This window comes from Phoca vitulina, unplaced genomic scaffold, assembly GCF_004348235.1.
Source record: "Phoca vitulina isolate PV1807 unplaced genomic scaffold, GSC_HSeal_1.0 scaffold2, whole genome shotgun sequence".
Lineage (NCBI taxonomy): Eukaryota > Metazoa > Chordata > Mammalia > Carnivora > Phocidae > Phoca > Phoca vitulina.
In genome coordinates, this window is record NW_022589705.1 from 64,472,325 (window position 1) to 64,495,893 (window position 23,569).

The 23,569-nt window shown below is 37.7% G+C and overlaps 1 protein-coding gene across 1 annotated transcript in view; it reads right to left on the reverse strand.

The window, feature by feature from the left end:
• Positions 1-1,768: 1,768 nt before the first annotated feature.
• The window catches only part of CMPK1 (cytidine/uridine monophosphate kinase 1), a 38,069-nt gene continuing 16,268 nt past the window's right edge, over positions 1,769-23,569 (reverse strand). Inside the window, exons 2-6 of the mRNA XM_032429548.1 lie at positions 10,224-10,370; positions 5,934-6,086; positions 4,562-4,638; positions 4,222-4,318; positions 1,769-3,302 (exon numbers count right to left, since the gene is read on the reverse strand). Coding sequence (XP_032285439.1) covers positions 3,261-3,302; positions 4,222-4,318; positions 4,562-4,638; positions 5,934-6,086; positions 10,224-10,370 — 516 coding nt within the window. The 3' untranslated portion in view covers positions 1,769-3,260. The remainder of the gene's footprint in view (positions 3,303-4,221; positions 4,319-4,561; positions 4,639-5,933; positions 6,087-10,223; positions 10,371-23,569) is intronic.

Sequence of the window (23,569 nt, forward strand, 5' to 3'; positions counted from 1 at the left end):
CACAATCACAATAATCACACCCATTCAAAGGAAAGCATACCTGGATCCAGAGAATACTTACACTGGAGTCAGGGGTGAGGAAATAAAGGGATAGGTGATTAGGACCATTTTTTACCTTTTTTCCTTGGTACACAATAAATGAGCTTCCTTGCTTTCATTAGAAAAAAGAAATGCTTAGAATTAAGGCACATTTAATTTAGCTGAAGCATGCAGGTAGGCTAGGGAGAAGGGAAATAAGCTATGTAATAATGATTATTAGCCAACAGAAGACATTTGAAGGTCTACCCATATCAGGATGTTAGTTTTAGGTAGAAAACTCCTATCAGGCAGAGAATATGTTTGCAGCAGCACCATGGCTAGTGCAATTAGTACGTGTTTGAAGATGAAGGACCAAACCTCCAGGGAAAAAGTTCTGACCTACTCTGGCCAATACTTTCAGCCACTATTATCTCCAGAGACCACTGGAGTGTCAGGCAACCACTCAGATTACGTGACAAAGCCACAAGCCCCCAAAACCCTGCATCCTGAGATGTTGCTGGCTGCCAATCTCCCCCTGAAAGAGACAAGCAATTGATGCTGCAGGTAGGTAATAAAGTATGCTATACTTGTGCCTCAATCCAAATCACTTCTTAAAGCAACGGGATAAAGTCATGCTTTCTACTTAATTCAAATGTGCAAACATAATACACAGAGCAGAAAATTCTCCTGGATCCTGAACTATGATTTTGCCTTAAACCCACATGTTAAATACATGATACTTCTCGGTCTTTCAATATGCTCCAAAGAACAAAAATCTGAAAAATCAAAGGCCATAGCACAAAATTTATTGGAATTATTTACCAAATGAGTCATACACATCCAACATCACTGAATGGAAATAAGGCTAATTAATTAAAAAAAAAAAAAAAGGCAAGGCTTCCACTGGGGTCTTTCAAGAAAGTCAAAAACTTCTTGGTTACTGTATCTTTAACATATGGAATAACTAAAGTAATGAAGTCAGATGTATCTCAGTCAAATCCTACACTCAATATTGCCAACATGTTTTTCTACTCAAAAGCAAACAATAAGCAAAGGCTCATAATTTAGTTATTATTGTTTCTTGGTTTCTGTTCTCAAATGCCACAGAAGGATGTGTGATGAAAGGAAGCAAAGCACCTAGTCTCAGCAGTCTTCTTAAAAACCTTAAATTTGCTTTCCCAATATCAATACAAATCTTTAGATTCCCCTATCTGATGAATTTTTTCACTTATTTAAGTAGGAATGCTCTAAAAACCTTAGTCTTTACTCTTGTTTCATACTGCAGTTGTTTGATTAAACCACCAGGAAAGTCCCTCTGTACTGGCTGGACTAAATCACTAGATAAGAATTCATTACAATCTCTTCCAAGAAACCAAAATAATATCAATACAAATTTTGGTGGCTAATATGTTACAGTACTTACAGATACTTTGTTTCTTAATGGCAAGTTTGTTGAAAAATGTATCATTAAGAAGTGAATTTCATAATACACATAGAAATAAACGAACCTATTACAATGTAAGAACATTCATAAATTGCACTCACTATTCCCAATGACTTTATACTTTTTTTTTTTAAGATTTTATTTATTTATTTGACAGAGAGAAGACACAACGAGAGAGGGAACACAAGCAGGGGGAGTGGAAGAGGGAGAAGCAGGCTTCCCGCCAAGCAGGGAGCCTGATGCAGGGCTTGATCCCTGGACCTGGGATCATGACCAGAGCCGAAGGCAGACGCTTAACAACTGAGCCACCCAGGCGCCCCTCTTCTTTTTTTTTAAAGTAAACTCTATGTTCAATGTGGGGTTTGAACTCATGACCATGAAATCAAGAACTGCATACTCTACCACTTGGCCAGCCAGGTGCTCCTATTCCCAATGACTTTAAATATAAAATCTAATTACACAAAGACAAAATTCCTTACCTGATTTAACCTTGTATACCAAATAGCATACATGCTAAAAATGAGAAACATTTTAATAAATCTCACATTAAGAACCTTGGCAGTCACTCTGCATTAGTAATGGCAGAAAAGATAAGAAAGGAGAAAATCAATTTCTCAGAGATTTTTTAAAGGAAGAATGGATTTAAGGGAAAATTCCTTGGGACTCTTTAGCCTTTTCTTTTATTCTGTACCTTTCAATGCTTCAACATGATGCCAAAAAAGAATATACTAAATAAAAGTAGCCAGGAAGGAAATCAAACATTTATAAGATATATTTATTATTTTTCTGACCAAAGTGCAATGATTTTTAAATCTCCTTAAACAAATAACTGAAAAAAAGTATTCAAGAAAATATAACACAAATGGGAAATTAACCATTAGATGTTTTTACTTCATACCAACCCTACATTTAGTCTAGAAAACAAACAAAAACACTTTGAATGAAGTGTTACTAAAATGCTAACCAAATCATTGACCATAAACCTCATACATGCATTTCAAGGTTCCACTGCTAGGAATTCTGTTAAGATCATTTTAATCACTAAGAACACTACATAATAGAGGACAGGAACACAGGTCATTAGATGTGGTCCCTGCCCCTTACCCTCAGATTTATGTCAGAATAAAGCTGACAATTCTGCCAGGCTCTGAACTCCCAGTGACCCCCATCCCAATCCCTGGAAGCAAAGAAGATGCCCTGTCACACAACTTTGTATAAGTTGTAATAAAACAAAGCCTAAGTTTTCTTATCTTTCTACAGGAAATGGTCAATTATTTGATAAATACTAAAACACTTCTAGGAATTCATTTTATGAGTTCGTTTACCAAACACATTTTGCAAGAACCGACTACACAGTAAGTTCCTTTGGAATTTGGTCCACAAATTCACTTAACAGGTTGGAAATTTAAAACCTGCAAGAAAACAAGGAAGTGGGGAATCCCTAATCCTAACATGTTGTAATTATTAAAGGGATATACAGACATACTAAAAAGTTTTGCTCACAGAAGGCACAAACTATAAAAGGGATATATTTTTTTAGTAAAAACAAAGAACTAAGCTGATATCCTTCTTTGTTTTGTGAGCACCATAGCTAAGATGAAGTTAGACCCGAATTCACTGTCTACTCCTATAACCAAAAAAATCTAAGATAAAAAATTTAATTTGTCTTACTACATACTTTCCAGCCATTAACTGAGATGTAATTTTGAAAGATTAAAATTGCCTTAAAAAGGGGTTGTAATAGCAGCTATCAAAGCAATATTCAAGCATGATTCTGAGGATGCTTTCAGGTTTAGAGTTAGCCTTCTTTGTCAAAAATCTTCACAACTTCATCAAAAACCTGTAAAGGACAAAAATAATAGTAATTTAAAAAGAAGGCATTATTAAAACACTATATGGCTAAGTTCCTGTTAAAAAGTCAATTTTCTATTAATTTTCAAGATGTATCATTAAAATATATATTATAATTCCTTGGTTTCATCTATCTTACTTTAGACAGTAGTATGTAATATCATAAACACATATAAAACTGTGAACAAGTGCATTCCATTTTATTAGTGTTTTCAGGACAAAACAAATTTCTTGATCAGTAGCAATTACTGGATAAAAGGTAAACTGGAGTGGCTTATTTTTCTAGTTCTGGTTCTAAAGCACTAAGTTCCCTGATATATCACCTCACCTCTAGGGGAAGGAGTAATGGATAAAAAACCAATAGAACTATGTGATAAACAAGGAAAGTCCAGAAAGGAAGACTCAGGGAATCAGGGTAAGAGGAGCTGGACTGAGAGACACTAGAAAGAGCTGCTGGGCACTGAAAGCTCATGGATTTTCAGAGGCAGAGAGAAGGGCTGGGTTTGGAAGCCCTGAGCCCCTGGAGCTCTGTGCTCTGTGATGAAGAGACAGAAGCAGCCTGGAGCCCTTGAGCTAAAAGGACTCGCCATTACATTAGAGATTTTAAAAAATGAACGTGGTCCAAATCACAGTTCTCAAAATGCCAATTTTCCAGTGCTTGAGAAAAGAGGTTTGGAATTAATAAACCACCCACTTCTTGTGAAGAACAAGTCTGAAGTTGTAAAATCTATTTTAGACACTATTCAAAAAGGAGAAAAAAAATCTCATTTTTCATTTAGTCTCCAGGGTTTTGAGAAGCAAACAAACTAGTCTGTCATATCTCTTTTTCGCCTGCCTACCTACCCCCTTGCCCCGTGAAATCACATTTTTACTTGACTTTTCTTTTAAGGCAAGCTAGGGATACTCACTTCGTCAACAGACTTAGAGGCATCTATTTTCTTGACTTTCCCCATTTCTTCATATAAGTCAATAATTGGCTTTGTTGACTGAAGATAGGTCTGAATTCTGCAAAAGCAGCAAATAATGCAAGGTTCTAAGTATCCACCCATTCTCCCCCATGTTATAGGATTGCTCGGAGCACAACCCAGATCTGACCCAACCGACTCCCTTACCATCTTCTTAGACCAGATATTTTACATATTTAAGCATGCCATTTTCTTTTTCTGGGCAAATTGAGGCAGGTATTTAATCTGTTCCTCAAATTCCAAACTGAGCCTAAGGTGGCGATGTGTAAAATCTGCAGAGTACCTCTTCTCCAAGCTCTCTCTGTTGTCATCACTTCTACCACTACTCTTTCCCCTCTCAAGGCATCGTTCAATACAGATCTAAAAAGAGAAATAAATAAAAAGTTATTACAAAAAAAAAAAAATATGTGAATTTGCTATTCACGTTTGCCATTCTTTTAACCTGAAAGGAGAACAAAGTTTGAAGAGATTACAAAAAACCCCCTACATTAAAACTAATTTGTCTAATTCATTAATCAACATGCAAAGTCCTTTTAAATTTAAACATGTGGTTCAATTTATATAAACTAGGTTAAATAAGTACAGAGCAAAATAAGAATTCATTCATGACTCAGTTTTTCCTGTGTACTTTTTTTAAAACCGCAATAAAAAGATCTGTGTGTGTATGCTTCCATCTAGGACATATTATTAACTTATTAGGTATGAATTACATGCCTCAAACTTTGTTCCATTTTGCTTACTTTTTGATAATTCCATAAATATCCAAATATTTAAGAATCAACAAATTTGCATTTGAATAAAGTATCCCTTGTTAATCGTGAATAAACATTCCTTAGTTATAAAGCTGCGGTAACATTCTAAAGTTCACTTTGAAGAATAAGTGAAAACATATTTTTGGGGGTTGGAAAAAGAGAGTTAGATTTTAAAACAACTCAAAGCTGCAGCAAGTCTCTCCACCAGAGGCACATTTGCAATTCAACCCAAGAATAGCCAACTTCCTTCAAGGCAGTACTTTAGATTCTTATTCTTTCAGGTTGTTGGCATTAATTTAATGAAGTTATATTACAGCTGTCAAACAGTCAGGTCTTTTAATTAAATGATCCTGAGAAATTCATTTAGTTATTCAAAGGTATGTCTGGGTATGTTATTAGAAGTACCGGGAAGAAAAAGAACGCTTTCCTGCTTTTTTCAAGATCATTTTACTCTTAGAAGATAAAAATCAAGCTATCTTTTTTTTTCCCCCCAATCAAGCTATCCTATATGTTTCTTTAAAATAGAAAGTTTTCCCAACTTCCCCAAAATGTTGCCCTAACATCCTAAAGCAATACTCTCTGGTAAGAGTGCATACCTAAGAGGTAACAGCGCAGCTTCATTACCTAACATTATTGTACAAGTCAATTCTTACTTAAAAACAAAGCAAATACTTGTTATCTTGAAAATAAAGCAAATTTTAGGTCCACTAGGTTGCTGATGCCAAATAGTTTTTAGTAGTCCAACAGCAAGACAGTGCTGTTCCATCCATCCAATTTATCAGTTCAAAGTAAAACTGCTGCCAATATAAAATGTAAATATAAGTAAAAAGTCACTTTGTCTTTCTCTAATAGTTGACCATCAATTGGTTAAAGCCCATGTGAGCAGATGAAGGTCTTCATTACCTCATTATTACAGTCAAAAAACAGAACGAAAGACACATCTGCCTTCCCATCCATGGTCTTGTTCCAACCTTGAAGGTTGTCTTGATTTCTTGGAAACCCATCAATCAAGAATTTATTCTTCTGAGCACTGGCAGCCATTGTCTGATCCATTTCCTAAAAGAAAAGAAGATTTAGGTTCAACAGGACATCAACAAAATGCAATTTCTCTTTTTCTTTTTTTTCAGTGTTAACATGTTTAATAAAAGCATATGCTAGGTACAAAAGTAGCCTAACTGAAGGAGTGACTAGTTTTACAAGGTTTATGGGGTGAGGGTGTAAGAAAAGGTTTGACTCAGGAATGATGTCCATTTGAGGGGGTATTTGAAACAATGAAGCATAAGCAGAAATGTAAAAAAAAAAAAAAAAGCTCATAAGGTAGATATTAATAAATGACTACAAAATGCTGACTGACAACACAGAAGAAATTAAAATATAAAGAGGCACAGAATTCTATTCATTTTAAATTGGCAGCAAAAAGATTAGTTGAAAAATGGGGTGAAAGGGTAGAGAAGTCCTTTTTTTTAAGACTTTATTTTATTTTTACTTAAATTTCAATTAATTAACATATAGTATATTATTAGTTTCAGAGGTAGAGTTCAGTGATTCATCAGTATTACATAACACCCAGTGCTCATTACATCACATGCCCTCCTTAATGTCCATTACCCAGTTACCCCATCCCCCCAACCCCCTCCCCTCCAACAAAAATGCAATTATTTAAGCAGGGTGGTGGAGATATGAGTGTTTGTTTTGTTATTATTATTCCCTAAATCATTAGTAAAGAGTGGAGAGTGCATAGAAAAAAAAAAAAAAAGACTTAAATGAAATGATCCAATGTAGCAAGTTGGTGGAGTTACAGGTATGTACCCCTTCTCAATTTATACACAGACACACATAAAATTTTTTTCTGCAGTTTCTAAGTTTTCTACAGTAAGCATTTATTACTTTCACATATACATTCACAAAGTTATGAACAGCAAAAAGAAAAAGAAATAAGCATTAACTAGTACCTTTGCTCCAGCCACTAGAGACCCTATCTTGCCTTCCCCTCCCCACTCCCAAGTCATTTTGCTGTAGGAAGAAGTATGCTGCTTCTGCAGGTATTCAGATTCTCTGCAATTCAAGTCCAATTGCACAAAGCTTTGGACAAATGTAAAGATATTGTTAGCATTAATTATTAGCATAAAAGTTAATACATTTTTGACTGAAGCTAATTAAACTTTAAATGCCACTAGCTACCCCATAACACAGGTAGCAGAGGAAAAGAATTCAGTCAAGGAAGACAGCAAGAGTAGCACGCTTCACCATCCTCCCCCAAAGTCTGAGGCCAGAATGTTGAAATATGTGAATGGGAGATGCAGATCTCTAGTCTCCAAATCCTCACCACTGCCAGCCACCATGGGGTATGCACTGATGCGTGACAATGACCAACTCTGGAGAAGCCTCTAGTCCAAAGCTAACCAACAGCCAGTCCCCTCAGTACTCAAACTATCTCCTTGTTCCTCAAGAAGAACAAGGGCTGTCAGGCCCTCTAATTCCTTCATCTGAGGACTGGCTTTGTCCCAGCATTTGCTTCTCCAATATTCTCCAATAATACAAAACTTTCACAGAATGTTTTTGGTCCCATCCTATAGCATTTCTACCCCAATTACGGTAGAGGAAGATATCTGAAGAGGTGCATCAATATTCTACTCACTCAACATACATTTACTCAAGGCCTATTACCAGGGAACATGGGCAGTGACATGGCTCTTGGGGGGCTCATGGTTCAGCAGGTAATAAATATGTGTAAAGAAATCTGCTAAGTTCTAGGAGGACATATGAAAGGATGCTATGATAAAACAAAGAAATAAAGCACAAACTACCTGGAAAACAGCCTGAGAGAGCTTTACAAGAGGTGGCAGTGGAACTGAGTCCTAAATAATGAAGTGGCAAGCAGACGGGGATCAAGGTACTCCAGACAGTGTAAACTGAATATATAAAGGCTCAGAAATGAGCAAGCATAATAGCTTTGATGAATCTCAAGTAAGCTGAGGCAGCTGAATATTAGGACACGTGTACAGATGGTGGGAGATATGACTAGAAAGTAGGTAGGGGCAAGATTAATGAAGAGCTTATTATGCCACACTAAGGAACTGGTTTTTATTCTGGAAGCAACCGAGGACCACTAAGGAATTTTAAGCAGAATATGCTTATCATCACCTTCTGGAAAAAAATCACACTGACTGGGGTGCCTGGGTTGCTCAGTCTGTTGAGCGTTGACTCTTAATTTTGGCTCAGGTCGTGATCTCAGGTTTGTGAGATCAAGCCCCATGATGGGCTCCGCACTGGGTGTGGAGCCTGCTTGAGATTCTCTCTCCCCTCTCCCCCCTCAAAAAAAAAAATCACCCTGACAGCACCATGAAGGGTGAATTAGAAGGGGACAAGCATGGATTAAAGGCAAAAAGACTCATAAGGAGGCTCCAGGTAAGGAAAAGAGGATCTGAATTAAGGTGACAGTGGTAATAGAGAAAAAAGACTAAGTCAAAGAGGGTTAAGAGAAAGATAACTGGAAGATCTGCTCACTGAATTGATTTGGGAAAGTGAGAAAGAGGTGAAAAATACAGGATGGTCCCCAGATTTCTGGCTTGGGCACAGATGGTGGAACCATTAACCAGGACAGGAGATAAAGGGTGATCACACTTTAGATGATACATTGATACGCTGAGAGACTTGTCAAATATTCAGATGGATGTCTAGTAATTAGAAATGTAGGTCTGAAGTTCAGAAAAAAGGTGTGTGTTAGAGCTACAGATTTTAGCATTTGTTAGTATAATGAAAGCCTTGGCATGGCTAAAAGCATCCAGCATGAAATACATAAAAGGAGAGGAGAACCATGGATAAAACCTGGAGAACATCATGGTTTAGGAAACTTGCAAGGAGACGTAAGAAACAACAGCTGTTGAAGCAGGAAAGAATCAAGAAAAATGGTGTCACAGAGAACAAAGAAGTTTTGAAAAGACAGTGGATAGAGTTAAATGCTATAAGAAAAATGACTAAAAATATCCCCTAGATTTTATAAGGAAGATCACTGGTAACAACAGCAAGAACAGTTTCAATGAAGATGGAAGTAGAACCTCACTACAAAGGGTTGAAGAGTAGAAAGTGAAAACTGTAGACCACTTTTTCCACAATGTTTAGTGATAAAGTGGAGAAAGGGCATTAAATCTAGAGAATAGGCAGAGAGGGGGTGCCTGGGTGGCTCAGTCCTTAAGCGTCTGCCCTTGGCTCAGGTCATGATCCCAGGGTCCTGGGATCGAGCCCCACATCAGGCTCCCTGCTCAGCGGGAAGCCTGCTTCTCCCTCTCCTGTTCCCCCCTCCTTGTGTTCCCTCTCTGGCTGTCTCTTTCCCTGTCAAATAAATAAAATCTTAAAAAAAAAAAAAAAAAAAAAGAGAGAGAATAGGGAGAGAGGATATATTCTGGAATAGAAGCACATTACTCTCATCTCTGAAACAAAAGGTAAGAATGTGTGTAAATGAGTCACTCCTCCTCCTCCTCAAGTTTCTGTGGTTCCATCCAGGTGCTCATATATCTCTTCCATTGGGTTTCAACTATTTCTTGCTGTTCTCACTCTTGCATTTCTCTTTCATTGTTTCTTATATGTGAAAATACCTGTTAATAATTCGTCTTGGGAATCTATAATGGAGAGATGCCACATAAATGCAAGATACCTGTTTTTAAGATGGGACATATTTTGATAGCTGTTAATCTCCGTATTTCATACTGAAGATGGTGACACATTCACCACAAAAGGACAACAAAATTGAGAAAACGGCAACAACAGGAGGGTCATGGTTGAAAAAGGAAGAAAGGGAAGGAAGGAAGGAAAGGAGGGAGGGAAGAAAGAAGGCTTACAAGGAAACAGAGAAGGGAAAGGAGGCGGGAAGAAGAGGAGGAGGGGAAGGAGAAAAGGAAGAAGAAACAGAAATGGAAGTGAGACACTGCATGTTGGGGAAGGATCAAGGACACACATATGGATGTGAAGCTGAGCTAGCTGATCCTAGATCAAGGCAGAGAATGCTTGCTACTGTCCAATTTCTTCCCAGGTGAAAGGAGAATGACCAGTACTACCATTCTCAAACAGCATGACCACCTACCACAAGAAAGAAATTTAGTACTCTCATTTTTTTTTTTCATTACTCAAAGGAAAGGCAGATTTAGTTTCTTATTTCCTTGCTGGTTTAAACTGGTTGGCATTCACACTCCTTACCCTCTTTAACAAACTGATGGTTATCTCAACTGGCACAATCTTTCCATCTTTAATGTACTTTTCAATGAGTTCACCATACTGTGAATCTGGGTTCTTCCTTTCATCACGAAGAAGTTCTCCTGCAGAAAGGTGTGTGTAACCATATTTCTGAAAGAAACAACACATAGGGGAAAAAATCAGAATACATTCAACCCAGGGACGCCTGGGTGGCTCAGTCGGTTGAGCATCCGGCTCTTGATTTCGGCTCAGGTCATGATTTTGGATCGAGCCTCACGTCTCAGTGCTCTGCGCTCAGTGTGGCGTCTGCTTGTCCCTCTCCCTCTGCATTCAGTGTGGCATCTACTTGTCCCTCTCCCTCTGCTCCTCCCCTGGCTCACACGTGCGCGCACGCACGCGCTCTCTCTCTCTCTCTCTCTCTCGTTCTCAAAGAAAAAAAAAAAAAAAGTATACATTCAACCCAGTGGTAGGACTATCAATTTTTTTCCTTCATGTTAATTTCTACAGTCTAACTTTTCTACAATAAATAAGATTTGCTTGTATATTAAACTAATAAACAAATTTTAAGAGATTTCATACAATCAAGTTTGCTTAAAAAACATTCTTAACCTGGTAGGGCATGGTAGCTATAATGTTCACACACCAAGAAATCATCCCAAAATTTATGTAACTATTCAAGCATTAACATTTCATTGTAATCCTTCAGAAACACAAAGTTTAAATGTCATTAATAATGTCCAGAGAAATGCCTAACAAAAACCTATATAATTCAAGGCAAAAAAACAAAACAAAAAAACAAAAACTCACCACTGCTGGCTATACCCACCTTCTACAAAATGCTTCCCTTCCTTAAACTCAGCACATCTAAACTGAATTCATCAGCATTTACACTAACCCTGTTTTTCTGGTCTGTTCCCTTTCTTGGTAAATAGCACAAGTCCTACCTCCTCCACAAAATTAACTTTCCTGACCACTCTGGAAAGTGGTCACATAATCAAACAGTGTCTTCAAGTATCACTGTCTCTCTACCTAGACCAGTACCTTCCTTACCATTCTTAAAAGTCCATCTCCTCCTTCTCTAGTTGCAACTAAAGGTCTCATCTGTAAAATGGGAATACAGTTACCTATTTTATAAGTTAGTGGTGATGACTGAATGAGATAACGTACATAAACTGCCTACCAAGAGCCTGACGCATAGTATGAGATAAAAGTCATCAATTACCTTCTTGCCATTATGAAGATACTTATCTTAAATAATCTAGAAGCATTTTTTATATTATATGTATATATATATGCCATTTTTATATTCTATATATACATACACACACATATATACATGCACAGACCTGTATATGTACTCACTTTAATGGTTTCTATGGAAAGACCAATCAAGAGGCTTAAGTGAAATAACAGGTATGAATAGCCTATGAAAGGTCAGTAGAATAGTATTATTATGATTGTGACGATCATTATTATGTAGGACTACAAATGATGCATTAGGTCAGGGTATAGGGTAATAGTTGAACTAAGTCATATGAGATGCTGTAGTGTTGTTCTCCCATTTCCCCATGACTGGAACGAAAAAACAATGCAGATCTAAGAAACAATTCTGAATAATGAAAAGCTTCTTCCGCCACATGAACATACACATTCCCTGTTATTAAATCAAAAGAACTATAAAATCTATTTTAAAAACGTTTTTGGGGTGGCACCTGGGTGGCTCAGGTGTTAAGCGTCTGCCTTTGGCTCAGGTCATGATCCCAGGGTCCCGGGATCGAGCCCCGCATTGGGCTCCCTGCTCCGCGGGAACCCTGCTTCTCCCTCTCCCACTCCCCCTGCTTGTGTTCTCTCTCTCGCTGTGTCTCTGTCAAATAAACGAAATCTTAAAAAAAAAAAAAAGAAAGAAAACGTTTTTGGGGCGCCTGGGTGGCTCAATCAGTTAAGCCGAGGACTCTCGATTTTGGCTCTGGTCATGATCTCAGGGTCATGAGATTGGGCCCCAAGTTGGTTCCATGCTCAGGGCAGGGTCTGCTTGTCCCTCTCCCTCTGCACCTCCCGCCACTTGCTCGATCTCACTCTTTCTCTCTCAAATAAAAATCTTTAAAGAAATTTTTTAAATAAGCAAATAAAAAGAACACTTTATATTAAAAAAAAAGTTTTTACTTTCAAATATCAGAGCACTCAGAACTATATTCAATTTTCAGTTACAACAATCATCTCACCCCAAATTCTTAAGACTCCCTAAATGGGTTTTTATCTCATCCATAGTTAAGTGCACAATAAAAATTTAATGTCTTAAATTTATTAATTTCAATATTAAGATTTGATGAAGCCCACATTCCCACCCCCCTTTTAAAGTAGAATGTTTCAATCGCACAGTTAATGAAAGCTCTCAATTACACAGATTATGGTGAGACTTTCTTTGGATTGCAGAAGCCATACATTCTTTACCCCCTTTTTGATTCTAAACATTGTTGGCTAGCTTGTTCTCACTGACTAAAGTAAGCAAGCAAGCGGCAAGGCAGTCAGCAAAGGAAAACAAACTCTAAACAGTTTATTTGCTGACTAAAATTGGGCATAACGTTGGATGAGAAGAAACAAAACCACAGTGTCACTCGTGTCTCTTAGTCATACAGCCCCTTCCATTAGAATAATCAAAAGTGTATTTTGTTGTTGTAATAGGCTTAAAAAAAAAAAAAAAACCCTCCCATGGTTTACAGAAAATGGAAATACAAAATGTTTAATTATTTAAACTGTTATTCTAAAATTATTTCCACACCACACCATTTCTAAATGCTACTTTGATCACCAAGCATAAGGAAACTTCTGAAAGATGGGTGTAGAAAAGACTATAAAAAATGAGGCATGACCCACGTTCCCACTCACTGTTATAATTTTCAAAAAGCATTTTGCAACTAGTGTCTATAAAATTTTATAGCAGCTCCATTTCCTACAGCTTACTTTGTTTCCTACTTGGAAGTCTGTGCTTGCTGGATATTCTCATCTGGTCTAGAGATTATAGCATATGGTAATATTGAATAAATGCAGAGACAAACAGTACTAAACAATGGCAAATGCTTAGTGAAACACCCAACTACGCAGACTGCTCTGTAGGGATTGCCTCTGCTGCATGAACAACATACACTTAGAAGTCCAGCTACTAATCTAGAAATCAGTACATAAGGTGTTGATTTCCTGACACTGGTGTGCTCAAATTTGCAAGCTTTATATTGCATTAAAATGGGTTTTGGCATATACTTCTTAAAAAGAGAAACCAGTCGTAAACTGTAGAGGTATACAAATGATATTTTAAAAAACAATTACACATAGTTTGTCAAAAAGAGAGAAAACAACCTTATCTGCAAAGTCTAAGGAAACAAGGAATCTAAATAAATATAACCATGTCAGATCTATACATGTGTCTTGCTATTTCTCATCCACATTCCATTTTTAAAAATCCTCTATTTACTGCTTTTTTATACTATATTTTTCTTAAGGATTTTGCTGAAGCTTTCCTCTTACCACAGAGTTTCTACAACAAAAAAGCAACTATCACTTACACACTAGCTATTATGGTATTTTAATAACAGCTAGACTTTAAGGAGCATGTTTTTAAAGCATTCTGTTGTCATTAAGTAGTCAGGGATGCCAATTTTGAGGAAAGCAAGAATGGCTATTTCCTAGGCTTAACCAAAACTTTTTCACATTCTCTGAAATTTCCTAGCAATTAAAACCTAGTGGGTCACTAACTGCAGTCTTAAGAATAACATTCAAAACCACAGCAGGTTATAAATACTATAAAATACAATAAATACAATTACAAGCTACTATTCAACTAAAAAAATAAAAATAGTTTTCTAGTGACAAATTTATAAACTCAATTCATTTAAAGTAATGGTCTAAACTTTTTACTTTCATTTTCTCCTTTAAGAAACTGAAAAAAACAACTCAATAAATTTTCATAAACCACATACTAAGATTTGGAGGGAGAAAAAAAAAAGCACCATGTTCTCAGTAAGGACAGAATGGCACTCTATTTTACTAGGTGAATGTTGACAACTTTATGATATCAAATCTCCAATCATCTTGACGGACTTCTTTCACTTCTTAGCAATCATCCTTCTTTCTTAATTTGGGTAACGTGATTCTATGTGAACAAAAACAACAATAAAAACAATCAAAAACAAAACCACAACAACAAAAAAGAGTTCAAGATAAAACTGATGCGGGATGCCTGGGCTGGCTCAGTCAATTAAGGTTAAGCGTCTGCCTTGGGCTGAGGTCATGATCCCAGGGCTCTGGGATTAAGCCCCGCATAGGGCTCCCTGCTCTGCAGGGACCCTGCTTTTCCCTCCCTCTCTGCCTCCCCCCCTCCCCCCCCCCCCCCCCCCCCGCCCCCCCCCCCAGTTCGTGGTCTCTCTCAAATAAATAAATAAAATCTTTAAAAAAAAAAAAGGGCAAAAATGATGCATAAATGACAAGTCCTTGGAGGCAAGAAGAGATCCAGGTGCCAGACACCTCCTCTAGTTAGTGTGGCAATTAGAAAGTACCACGGGGGGCACCTGGGTGACTCAGTCGGTTAAGCGTCTGCCTTCGGCTCAGGTCATGATCCCGGGGGGCTCCCTGCTCGGCGGGAGGCCTGCTTCTCCCTCTCCAACTCTCCCCGCTTGTGTTCCCTCTCTCACTGTCTCTGTCAAATAAATAAATAAAATCTTAAAAAAAAAAAAAAAGAAAGTACCACGGGACTGCTTCTGAGCCTCACAAGAAAGGGCATATAGCAGATATATTAGATATAAATATATTTTTAATGCAACTGTGTGCGTTAAAATTATTGGGTGTCCTTTAAATAGTGGACACATCTATGAAGCATTTAAGGCTAAGTGTATTTTGCATTCCCTAGAATATTAGTGAACCTTAAAATCTTAATTTTGGTTATGTACTATCAACAACACACCTTCAGCAAAACACCTAGAAATGCTGCAAGGACTATCCAAAGCCATCCATACTCACCAGTCTGGTGCTTGTTGCAAACAACAGCTTTAGAGCCTACAGCCTCCCAGCAACATTTTATGTACGCCTATCATTCATTTCAAAGGCTTTCCAATAGAACTTTTTCCAATTACTCTAAATTGATAAGGATCTTCCAAGAACAGAATCTGCCAGTCTTGGGGAACTTACATTACTTTGAGTGTAAAAACCGACACAGTGCCCAGATGCTTAAAACTGGTCAAACGTTTAAGGTTCCTTCCAGTTTCACCCACAGAGGGTTTGAAAAAGGGTCTTCCCTATAATCACCATTAAAGAAAGGTTAGCATTAAAAGAAAAAAAAAGACTATCCAGTGTGAGAAAAGCTGAGTGTAATAGTTGACTTAAGTTGCTAGAGGATTTACAATCTCATTTTTAGTGTGCCCTCACTGTATTTCCAAATGTATTCATTGTATTTCACATGCCTATTTAATTGCAAATCTACATATTAACTATAACTATGGAAGTTATAAACTGAGCTAAATCTTTTCTTAAACAAAAAGCTTTAACAGACAGATTTTAAATTAACATGAAGCATACTTCTTTTTCTAATTAAAGAGTGATATTTTAAAAGCTTATATTCTGAAAAGAGGAGGGATATTAATCCATTCAGCTGCACACAATTATAGCACTATTCATTTTCCTCGATGTTTTGCTCTTCATATAAGAAAACTTTAATTCAGGCAATCCTTGGAACTTACTCTATTTTTTTTTTAAAGATTTTTATTTATTTATTTGACAGAGAGACACAGCAAGAGAGGGAACACAAGCAGAGGGAGAAGCAGGCTTCCCGCTGAGCAGGGAGCCCGATGTGGGGCTCGACCCCAGGACCCTGGAATCATGACCTGAGCTGAAGGCAGACGGCTTAACGACTGAGCCACCCAGGCGCCCCTGGAACTTACTTTAAATCCATAAATATTTATTGAGTGTCTATGAAGTGCCAGGTCATGTGCTGATTCAGGGAAGGTAAATAGGATGTAATAGTGACCTGCATATATAAAGTGACCGGAGCCCTACTATTAACTAATAAGGTAATTCTTCATACTTGCACAACTTTTCCTAAGGAATTCAGTCTTTACCAGCACCGTCTGCTTGGGGAAGAAGTTGATTCTTCAGAGGGGGTGGCAAGAAGACAGAACAATATATAAAACTTAAAGCAAGGGTGAGTTAGAAGCCACCCAACACTGTTTCCCCACCTGTGTAAGCCTGCATATCCCTCTAACAGTTTGCAAAAGGCTCTCAGATAACTGAGGATTTGGGTACCTGATTTACATACCGAATGGCCCCTACAGCCTGTGAATTGGAATTTTCACACTCCAATTTCATTCCAGTTGGTCATTTCCAGTACTTCTCTTTTAATTCATCTCACCCATTCTTAATCAATCTGTATTCCCTACATTACAAGGAGATGGAAAATGGTCAAAGATGAAGACCAGGCCCAGAAACCTCCTGGGATTCCAGGAGCTCAGAAGCAATAATTTGAAAACTTTCAACACTAATGAACAGGCACAGAAGTCTTGTTAATCTTAGAAAACATTCTCTGATCTTGTTAACTGAATGATCAATTCATACAGTCACTATAGGGTCTACAAGCTATACACTCATACCACTACAACCCAAATATTGTTGCAGGTGGCATAAGAACCTAGAGTTCAGTTAAGTCATTTCCTGTGAAAACACTTGGAGGACATATATCAAACCACTCATATGAAGCCCTTGCCTCTATTTCACATTAGAGAAGAGAGGCTTTTAAAATATTAAGCAAGCCTAATTGTATATATTATTTTTAAAAAGTAAATAACATTAAAATCAGAATATCATTACCTATGGAATACCAAAAGTAATAAAGTCACCCTAAGAGATATAACTTTTTGAGAATGCAATTTGTAAAAAGCCTCATCACAAAATAACAACACTTTAACAGCTCAGGTTCTCCTTAAGGGCTAGAATTTATTTGGATTTACAAATCCACTCTTGAGTAAAATGTGCAAAGGATACCAAACTCTGAATTCAATAATATATACAAACATAGCATTTGAGCATCTGCAAAATTATCAAACTAATGGAGAAATGCACTTAGAAGAATTCAGCAAGAACCACAAGGACATAAGAACTTTGCATGAAGTCACATCCTCGGAACACTGAATTGAAAGTTAAGGGATTAGTTTTAAGACTAAACTCTGTCACAACCCTGTGTGACACTGGAAAATTATGTAACCTTTCTTAGATCTCAGCTTCTTCATTTCTAAAACACAGTATCTATACTATCAGAAATAATATCTACACTACACTATCAGCTACAGCAAAGTATTGTTATTAGCTATTACAACTAGAGGCATCTCCTTAAGAACATACTCCTAAATACATGGTCTACACTGCTAGATTTAAGACCTACTATGAGAGCATTCACGTCAGGGAGAAGTTAGACAAACACATTCAGATTATTCCTGGAGCAAAGTCCAAAATAATCAGTGGCTAAACTACAAATTACATACTAATTAAGGAAAAGAACTACCAAACAGGCTCAACAGCATACAAATGTACACAAGAAAGGAGCAAAGTCAACGAATAACTACAGAACAAGTATAGTATGATAAATGACAATCCAATCCACTATGCAAATAGCCTCAAACACAGAGGCTCCAAAAATTGGCATCAGAGATATATTTGAGTACATTTAAAATTTTATGAGAACAGGAATTTATCTTGCTTATAAACAAACAGATCAATAGCTTTCCAATCAACTAGCAATGATTAATTAGAAAATATACATTTTAAAAGATCCTATTCAAAACAGCAATAAAAACTTAAATTTAGGATTAAACCTAAAACTAATGTATAAAAATCATATAAAGAAATTAAAAACCCTTAAAACCATTATCACAAAAAGAAAGCATTTGGGGCATCTGGCTGGCTCAATTGGAAGGGCGTGTGACTCTCAATGTCAGGGTCATGAGTTCAAGTCCCACACTGGGCAAAGAGTTTACTTAAAAAAATAAATAAAATATTTTTAAAAAATAAATAAGTAAAAAGAAGGCATTCTGTGCTTCTGTGTTCCTGAACAGAAAGACGCAATACTGTAAATATTTTAAAATTCCACAAATTAATCTATGAATTTATTGCAACCTCAATCAAAATTCAACTGGAATTAATTTTTTTAATGAAACAGAATGAACTGATTCTCAAGTTTATCAGACAGTAACTGTGAGCAGAATGGCCAAACCTGAAAATAATTTTAATAACAACAAGTGGAAACTTGTCCTACCAGGTAGCATATTATAAAACTATAGTAATTAAAACAGTATAACACTAGTATAAAAATACGCAAACAGAACAAATGAGACTCAACAGTCCCAAAACTGACCCAGGTGTAAATGGGATTTCAATAAATGATAGACTTGGGGCGCCTGGGTGGCTCAGCTGGTTAAGCAGCTGCCTTCAGCTCAGGTAGTGATCCCAGAGTCCCAGGGATCCAGCCCCACATCAGGCTCCCTGCTCAGCAGAGAGTCTGCTTCTTCCTCTGCCCCTCACCCTGCTCTCGTGCTCTGTCTCTTAAATAAATAAGTAAAATCTTTAAAAAGAAACGATAGACTTAGCATCTAAAAACCAATAAGGGGAGTGGCTGGCTGGCTCAGTCAGTAGAGCATACAACTCTTGATCTCGGGGTCCTGAGTTTGAGCCCCACGTTGGGCACAGAGAGTACTTAAAAAAAAAAAAGTTAAAGAAAACTTAAATGAAGTGGCACCTGGGTGGCTCAGTCAGTTAAGCATCTGCCTTCTGCTCGGGTCTTGATCTCAGAGTCCTGGGATTGAGCCCCACATTGGGCTCCCTGCTCAACTGAGAGTCTGCTTCTCCCTCTCCTTCTGCCTACCCCTCACTTGTGCTCACTCTCGCTCTCTCTCTCGAATAAATAAAATCTTAAAAAAAAAAAAAAAAAACTTAAGGGCACCTGGGTGGCTCAGTCGTTAAGCGTCTGCCTTCAGCTCCAGTCATGATCTCAGGGTCTTGGGAATGAGCCCCACATCAGGCTCCCTGCTTGGTGGGAAGCCCGCTTCTCCCTCTCCCACTCCCCCTGCTTGTGTTCCCTCTCTTGCTGTGTCTGTCAGATAAATAAATAAAATATTAAAAAAAAATTTTAAATGAAATAAAAATCAATGAGGAAAAGATTAACTATTTAATAAATGATACTTGTGCAACTACCTACCCATCTGGGAAAAAATTAAATCAGATTCCTGCATCATACTATATGAAAACTAAAACAACACAAGGAAAAAACCCTATGACAGTACTAGAGAAAAATAATCTTGAGATACAAAAAAGGCATTCTAAAACAAGAACCAAGTCAGCTGAGATTTATGTCTGACCACATAAATAATAAAAACTTTGGAACAAAGAAAGATATCATAAATATAATCAAATAACAAGCAAGAGCCTAGAAGAAAATGTTTTCACCATACAAAGGTGAAAGGGGTAATACATACTGTACATAAAGAGATCATACTAACAAAGAAAAAAACCTCAATACAGAAATGGGCAAACGATATGAATGAACAATTCACAGAAAAGAACAGATGCTTAATTCACTGGTAATCATGAAAATGCAAATTAAAACAATGTGATTCCGGGGCACCTAGGTGGCTCAGTTGTTAAGCGTCTGCCTTCAGCTCAGGTCATGATCCCGGGGTCCTAGGATCGAGCCCCGTGTTAGGCTCCCCGCTTCGCGGGAAGTCTACTTCTCCCTCTCTCACTCCCCCTGCTTGTGGTCCCTCTCTCACTGTGTCTCTGTCAAATAAATAAATAAAATCTTAAAAACAAAAACCAATGTGATTCCATTTTCCACCCATCAGATTGGTTAAAATAAAAAGACTGCTCTATCTGGCTATGGCAAGAATGGAGGGTGGGGTGGGGAAAAAACAGCATCCTCATACTTTGTGAGAGTGTGAACTGGTTCAGCCTTTTTAGAGGGCAATGTAGCAGAATCTATCAGAATTTAAGTTTACACGCCCTCTGGCTCAGTACTTACGTCTCTAGGAGCTGTTGCTACTGAAAGAGTTGCACATGCGCATGAAGACATTCTGTACAGGGAGGCCTGGGTGGCTCAACCCGTTAAGCATCTGCCTTTTTTTTTTTTTAAAGATTTTATTTATTTGACAGAGAGAGACACAGCGAGAGAGGGAACACAAGCAGGAGTAGTGGGAGAGGGAGAGAAGCAGGCTTCCTGCCAAGCAGGGAGCCCCATGCAGGGCTCGATCCCAGGACCCCAGGGGGATCCTGACCTGAGCCGAAGGCAGACGCTTAACAACTGAGCCACCCAGGCGCCCCCAGCATCTGCCTTCTGTTCGGGTCATGGTTCCAGGGCCTGGGATCGAGTCCCACACCGGGCTCCTTGCTCAGCGGGGAGCCTGCTTCTCCCTCTCCCTCTCCCTCTGCCTGCTGCTCCCCGTTTGTGCTCTCTCTGTCAAATAAATAAATAAAATCTTAAAAAAAAAAAAAAGGCATTCTGTACATGAATGTTCACAGCATCATTTGTAAACAAAATCAAAATGTTCACCAATGTACAAGAGGTTAAATAGATCACTGTATGTATTACGAATGAAGTAGAGCTACCTATATGGAAAGCTATCCAAGATACACTGTTAAGCAAAAATATGCAAGTCACAAAACAACAGGCAAGGTGTGTGCACATAGGTGTGCATGCATTATATCTGTGTATAGATACATCAAAAAAAGGACCAGAGGGGTGCGTGGCTGGCTCAGTCAGTAGAGCACGCTACTCTTAGTCTCAGTGTCATGAGTTGGAGCCCCAGGTTGGGCGTGGCGCCTACATTAAAAAAAGACCAGAAACACACAAAAAAAATTTTTAAGTGATTACATAAGGAGTACTCTGAGGTTGATTAAGGAGAACTTTCATTTTTACTTTATGCACTTTCAAAATGTTTGAATCTTTTATAATGTACACATATACATATAAGCTTTTTAAAGTTTTAATTTAATATATATGCTTTTACATAAAGCATATATACTACCTACACATCTCTAAATGGCAAATACCACAAAGAAAAATTAATGATTTAAATGTTTTATTAATATAAAATCCTTAGACCATGAGAGACTATGGACTCTGAGAAACAAGAGGGGAGGGTTGGGGGGATGGGTTAGCCTGGTGATGGGTATTAAAGAGGGCACGTACTGCATGGAGCACTGGGTGTTATATGCAAACAATGAATCATGGAACACTACATCAAAAACTAATGATGTAATGTATGGTGATTAACATAATAATAAAAAATAAATAAAATAAATAAATAAAAATAAAAAAAATAAAATCCTTGGGGCGTCTGGCTGGCTCAGTCAGTGGAGCATGTAACTCCTGATCTAAGGGTTCTAAGTTCAAGCCCCAAATTGGGTGTAGAGATTACTTAGAAATAAAAATCTTAAAAAAAAAAAAAGTACATATATATGTATATATAAAATCCTAAGAAAACAGCAAAATGGAATTCAAAAAGCCTCACACAAAGGATAAAATCCCTATATAAAAAAACATGTAATTTGGCGCGCCTGGGTGGCTCAGTTGGTTAAGCAACTGCCTTCGGCTCAGGTCAGGATCCCAGAGTCCTGGGATGGGGCCCTGCATCAGGCTCCCTGCTCAGCGGGAAGCCTGCTTCTCCCTCTCCCTCTACCTGCTACTCCGCCTGCTTGTGCTCTTTCTGTCTGTCAAATAAATAAATAAAAAATCTTTATTTTTTATTTTTTATTTTTTTTAATTTTTTTTTTTTTTTTTAAAGATTTTATTTATTTGTGAGAGAGACAATGAGAGACAGAGAGCATGAGAGGGAGGAGGGTCAGAGGGAGAAGCAGACTCCGGGCTGAGCAGGGAGCCTGATGTGGGACTCGATCCCGGGACTCCAGGATCATGACCTGAGCCGAAGGCAGTCGCTTAACCAACTGAGCCACCCAGGCGCCCCTAAATAAAAAATCTTTAAAAAAAAAATGTAATTTCAAGGAAAAAGGGAAAGAGGACCTGTACAATCAAAAATTTATTTAAAATTTAAAACTAAATCATTGTAGAGAATAGCAAAAACTAATTCAAATGTTTGAATAAAAATTTTTCTGTAAAGTGATCCATTCCTTAAACAAAAGAGAAACAAAAGTATAATATAGCAACACAAAAACATACTGCGTGGGCATGAAGTCAAGAATTACAGAAGGAGACAGAAAACAGTTCAGTTTTATAGCCTAGAAGCAGATGGAAATTTAGAGACAACACTCAGTTGAGAGAATCCAAAAGGCACAGCAGCAAAGGTTTAAAAGGAAACCTATTCCAATGAAACCCTACTCTAGGCACTAGAGTTCAAAATTATAAGCAAGTTGTTCTGGAAATGACACCTTCATGACAAAGACAATATACTCATACTACTTCTAGTCTCCAGAATAACCCTTTGGAGCACTTTCAGAACTTTATTGTGCCAAGCAACCTCTCTCAACTGATTTTTTAGACATAATTAATCTTGCTTAACTTTAACAAAGAATCATCTTCATTTTAGTCCACCAACCTGTGCTAATAGAAGAAAGTGTGAGCAAAACCATTATTTTTTTTCAAAGATTTTATTTATTTATTTATTTATGTGCCAGAGAGAGAGCACAAGCAGGGGGAGCTGCAGGCAGAGGGAGAAGCAGGCTCCCCATGGAGCAAGGAGGCCAATTCGGGACTCCATCCCAGGACCCTGGGATCACCACCAGAGCTGAAGGCAGACGCTTAACCGACTGAGCCACCCAGGCATCCCAAAACTATTATTTATTTGGCTTTTAAAGATAGTACATGTTTTTAAAATTTGGGATATAAAGTGTAGTTTCATTACATTTTGCTGAATCTAAAATTAAAGTCAGAAAAACAAATGAATAAACAAAAAGCAGGATCAAATCTACAAATACAGAGAATAAACTGATGGTTACCAGAGGGAAGGGGGATGGGCAAAATGGGTGAGGGGAAGTGGGAGATACAAGCTTCCAATTATGGAATGAATAAATTATGAGAATAGAAGATACAGTATAGGGAATGTAGTCAATAATATTGTGATAGCATTGTACAGTGGCAGATGGTAACTACACTTATTGTGACACAGCATAACCTACAGAGATGCTGAATCACTATGTACACCTGAAATTAATGTAACATTGTACATCAACAATCAATCAATCAAAGTCAGTCTAAGAATACACTTTTTTGATGGCACAGCCATCAAATCCTAACCCAGCCTGGAATTCAATGTTGGCCACAGATAACTGTACCCATTTTTATAATGTAGAGCAGAATATAAGGGACT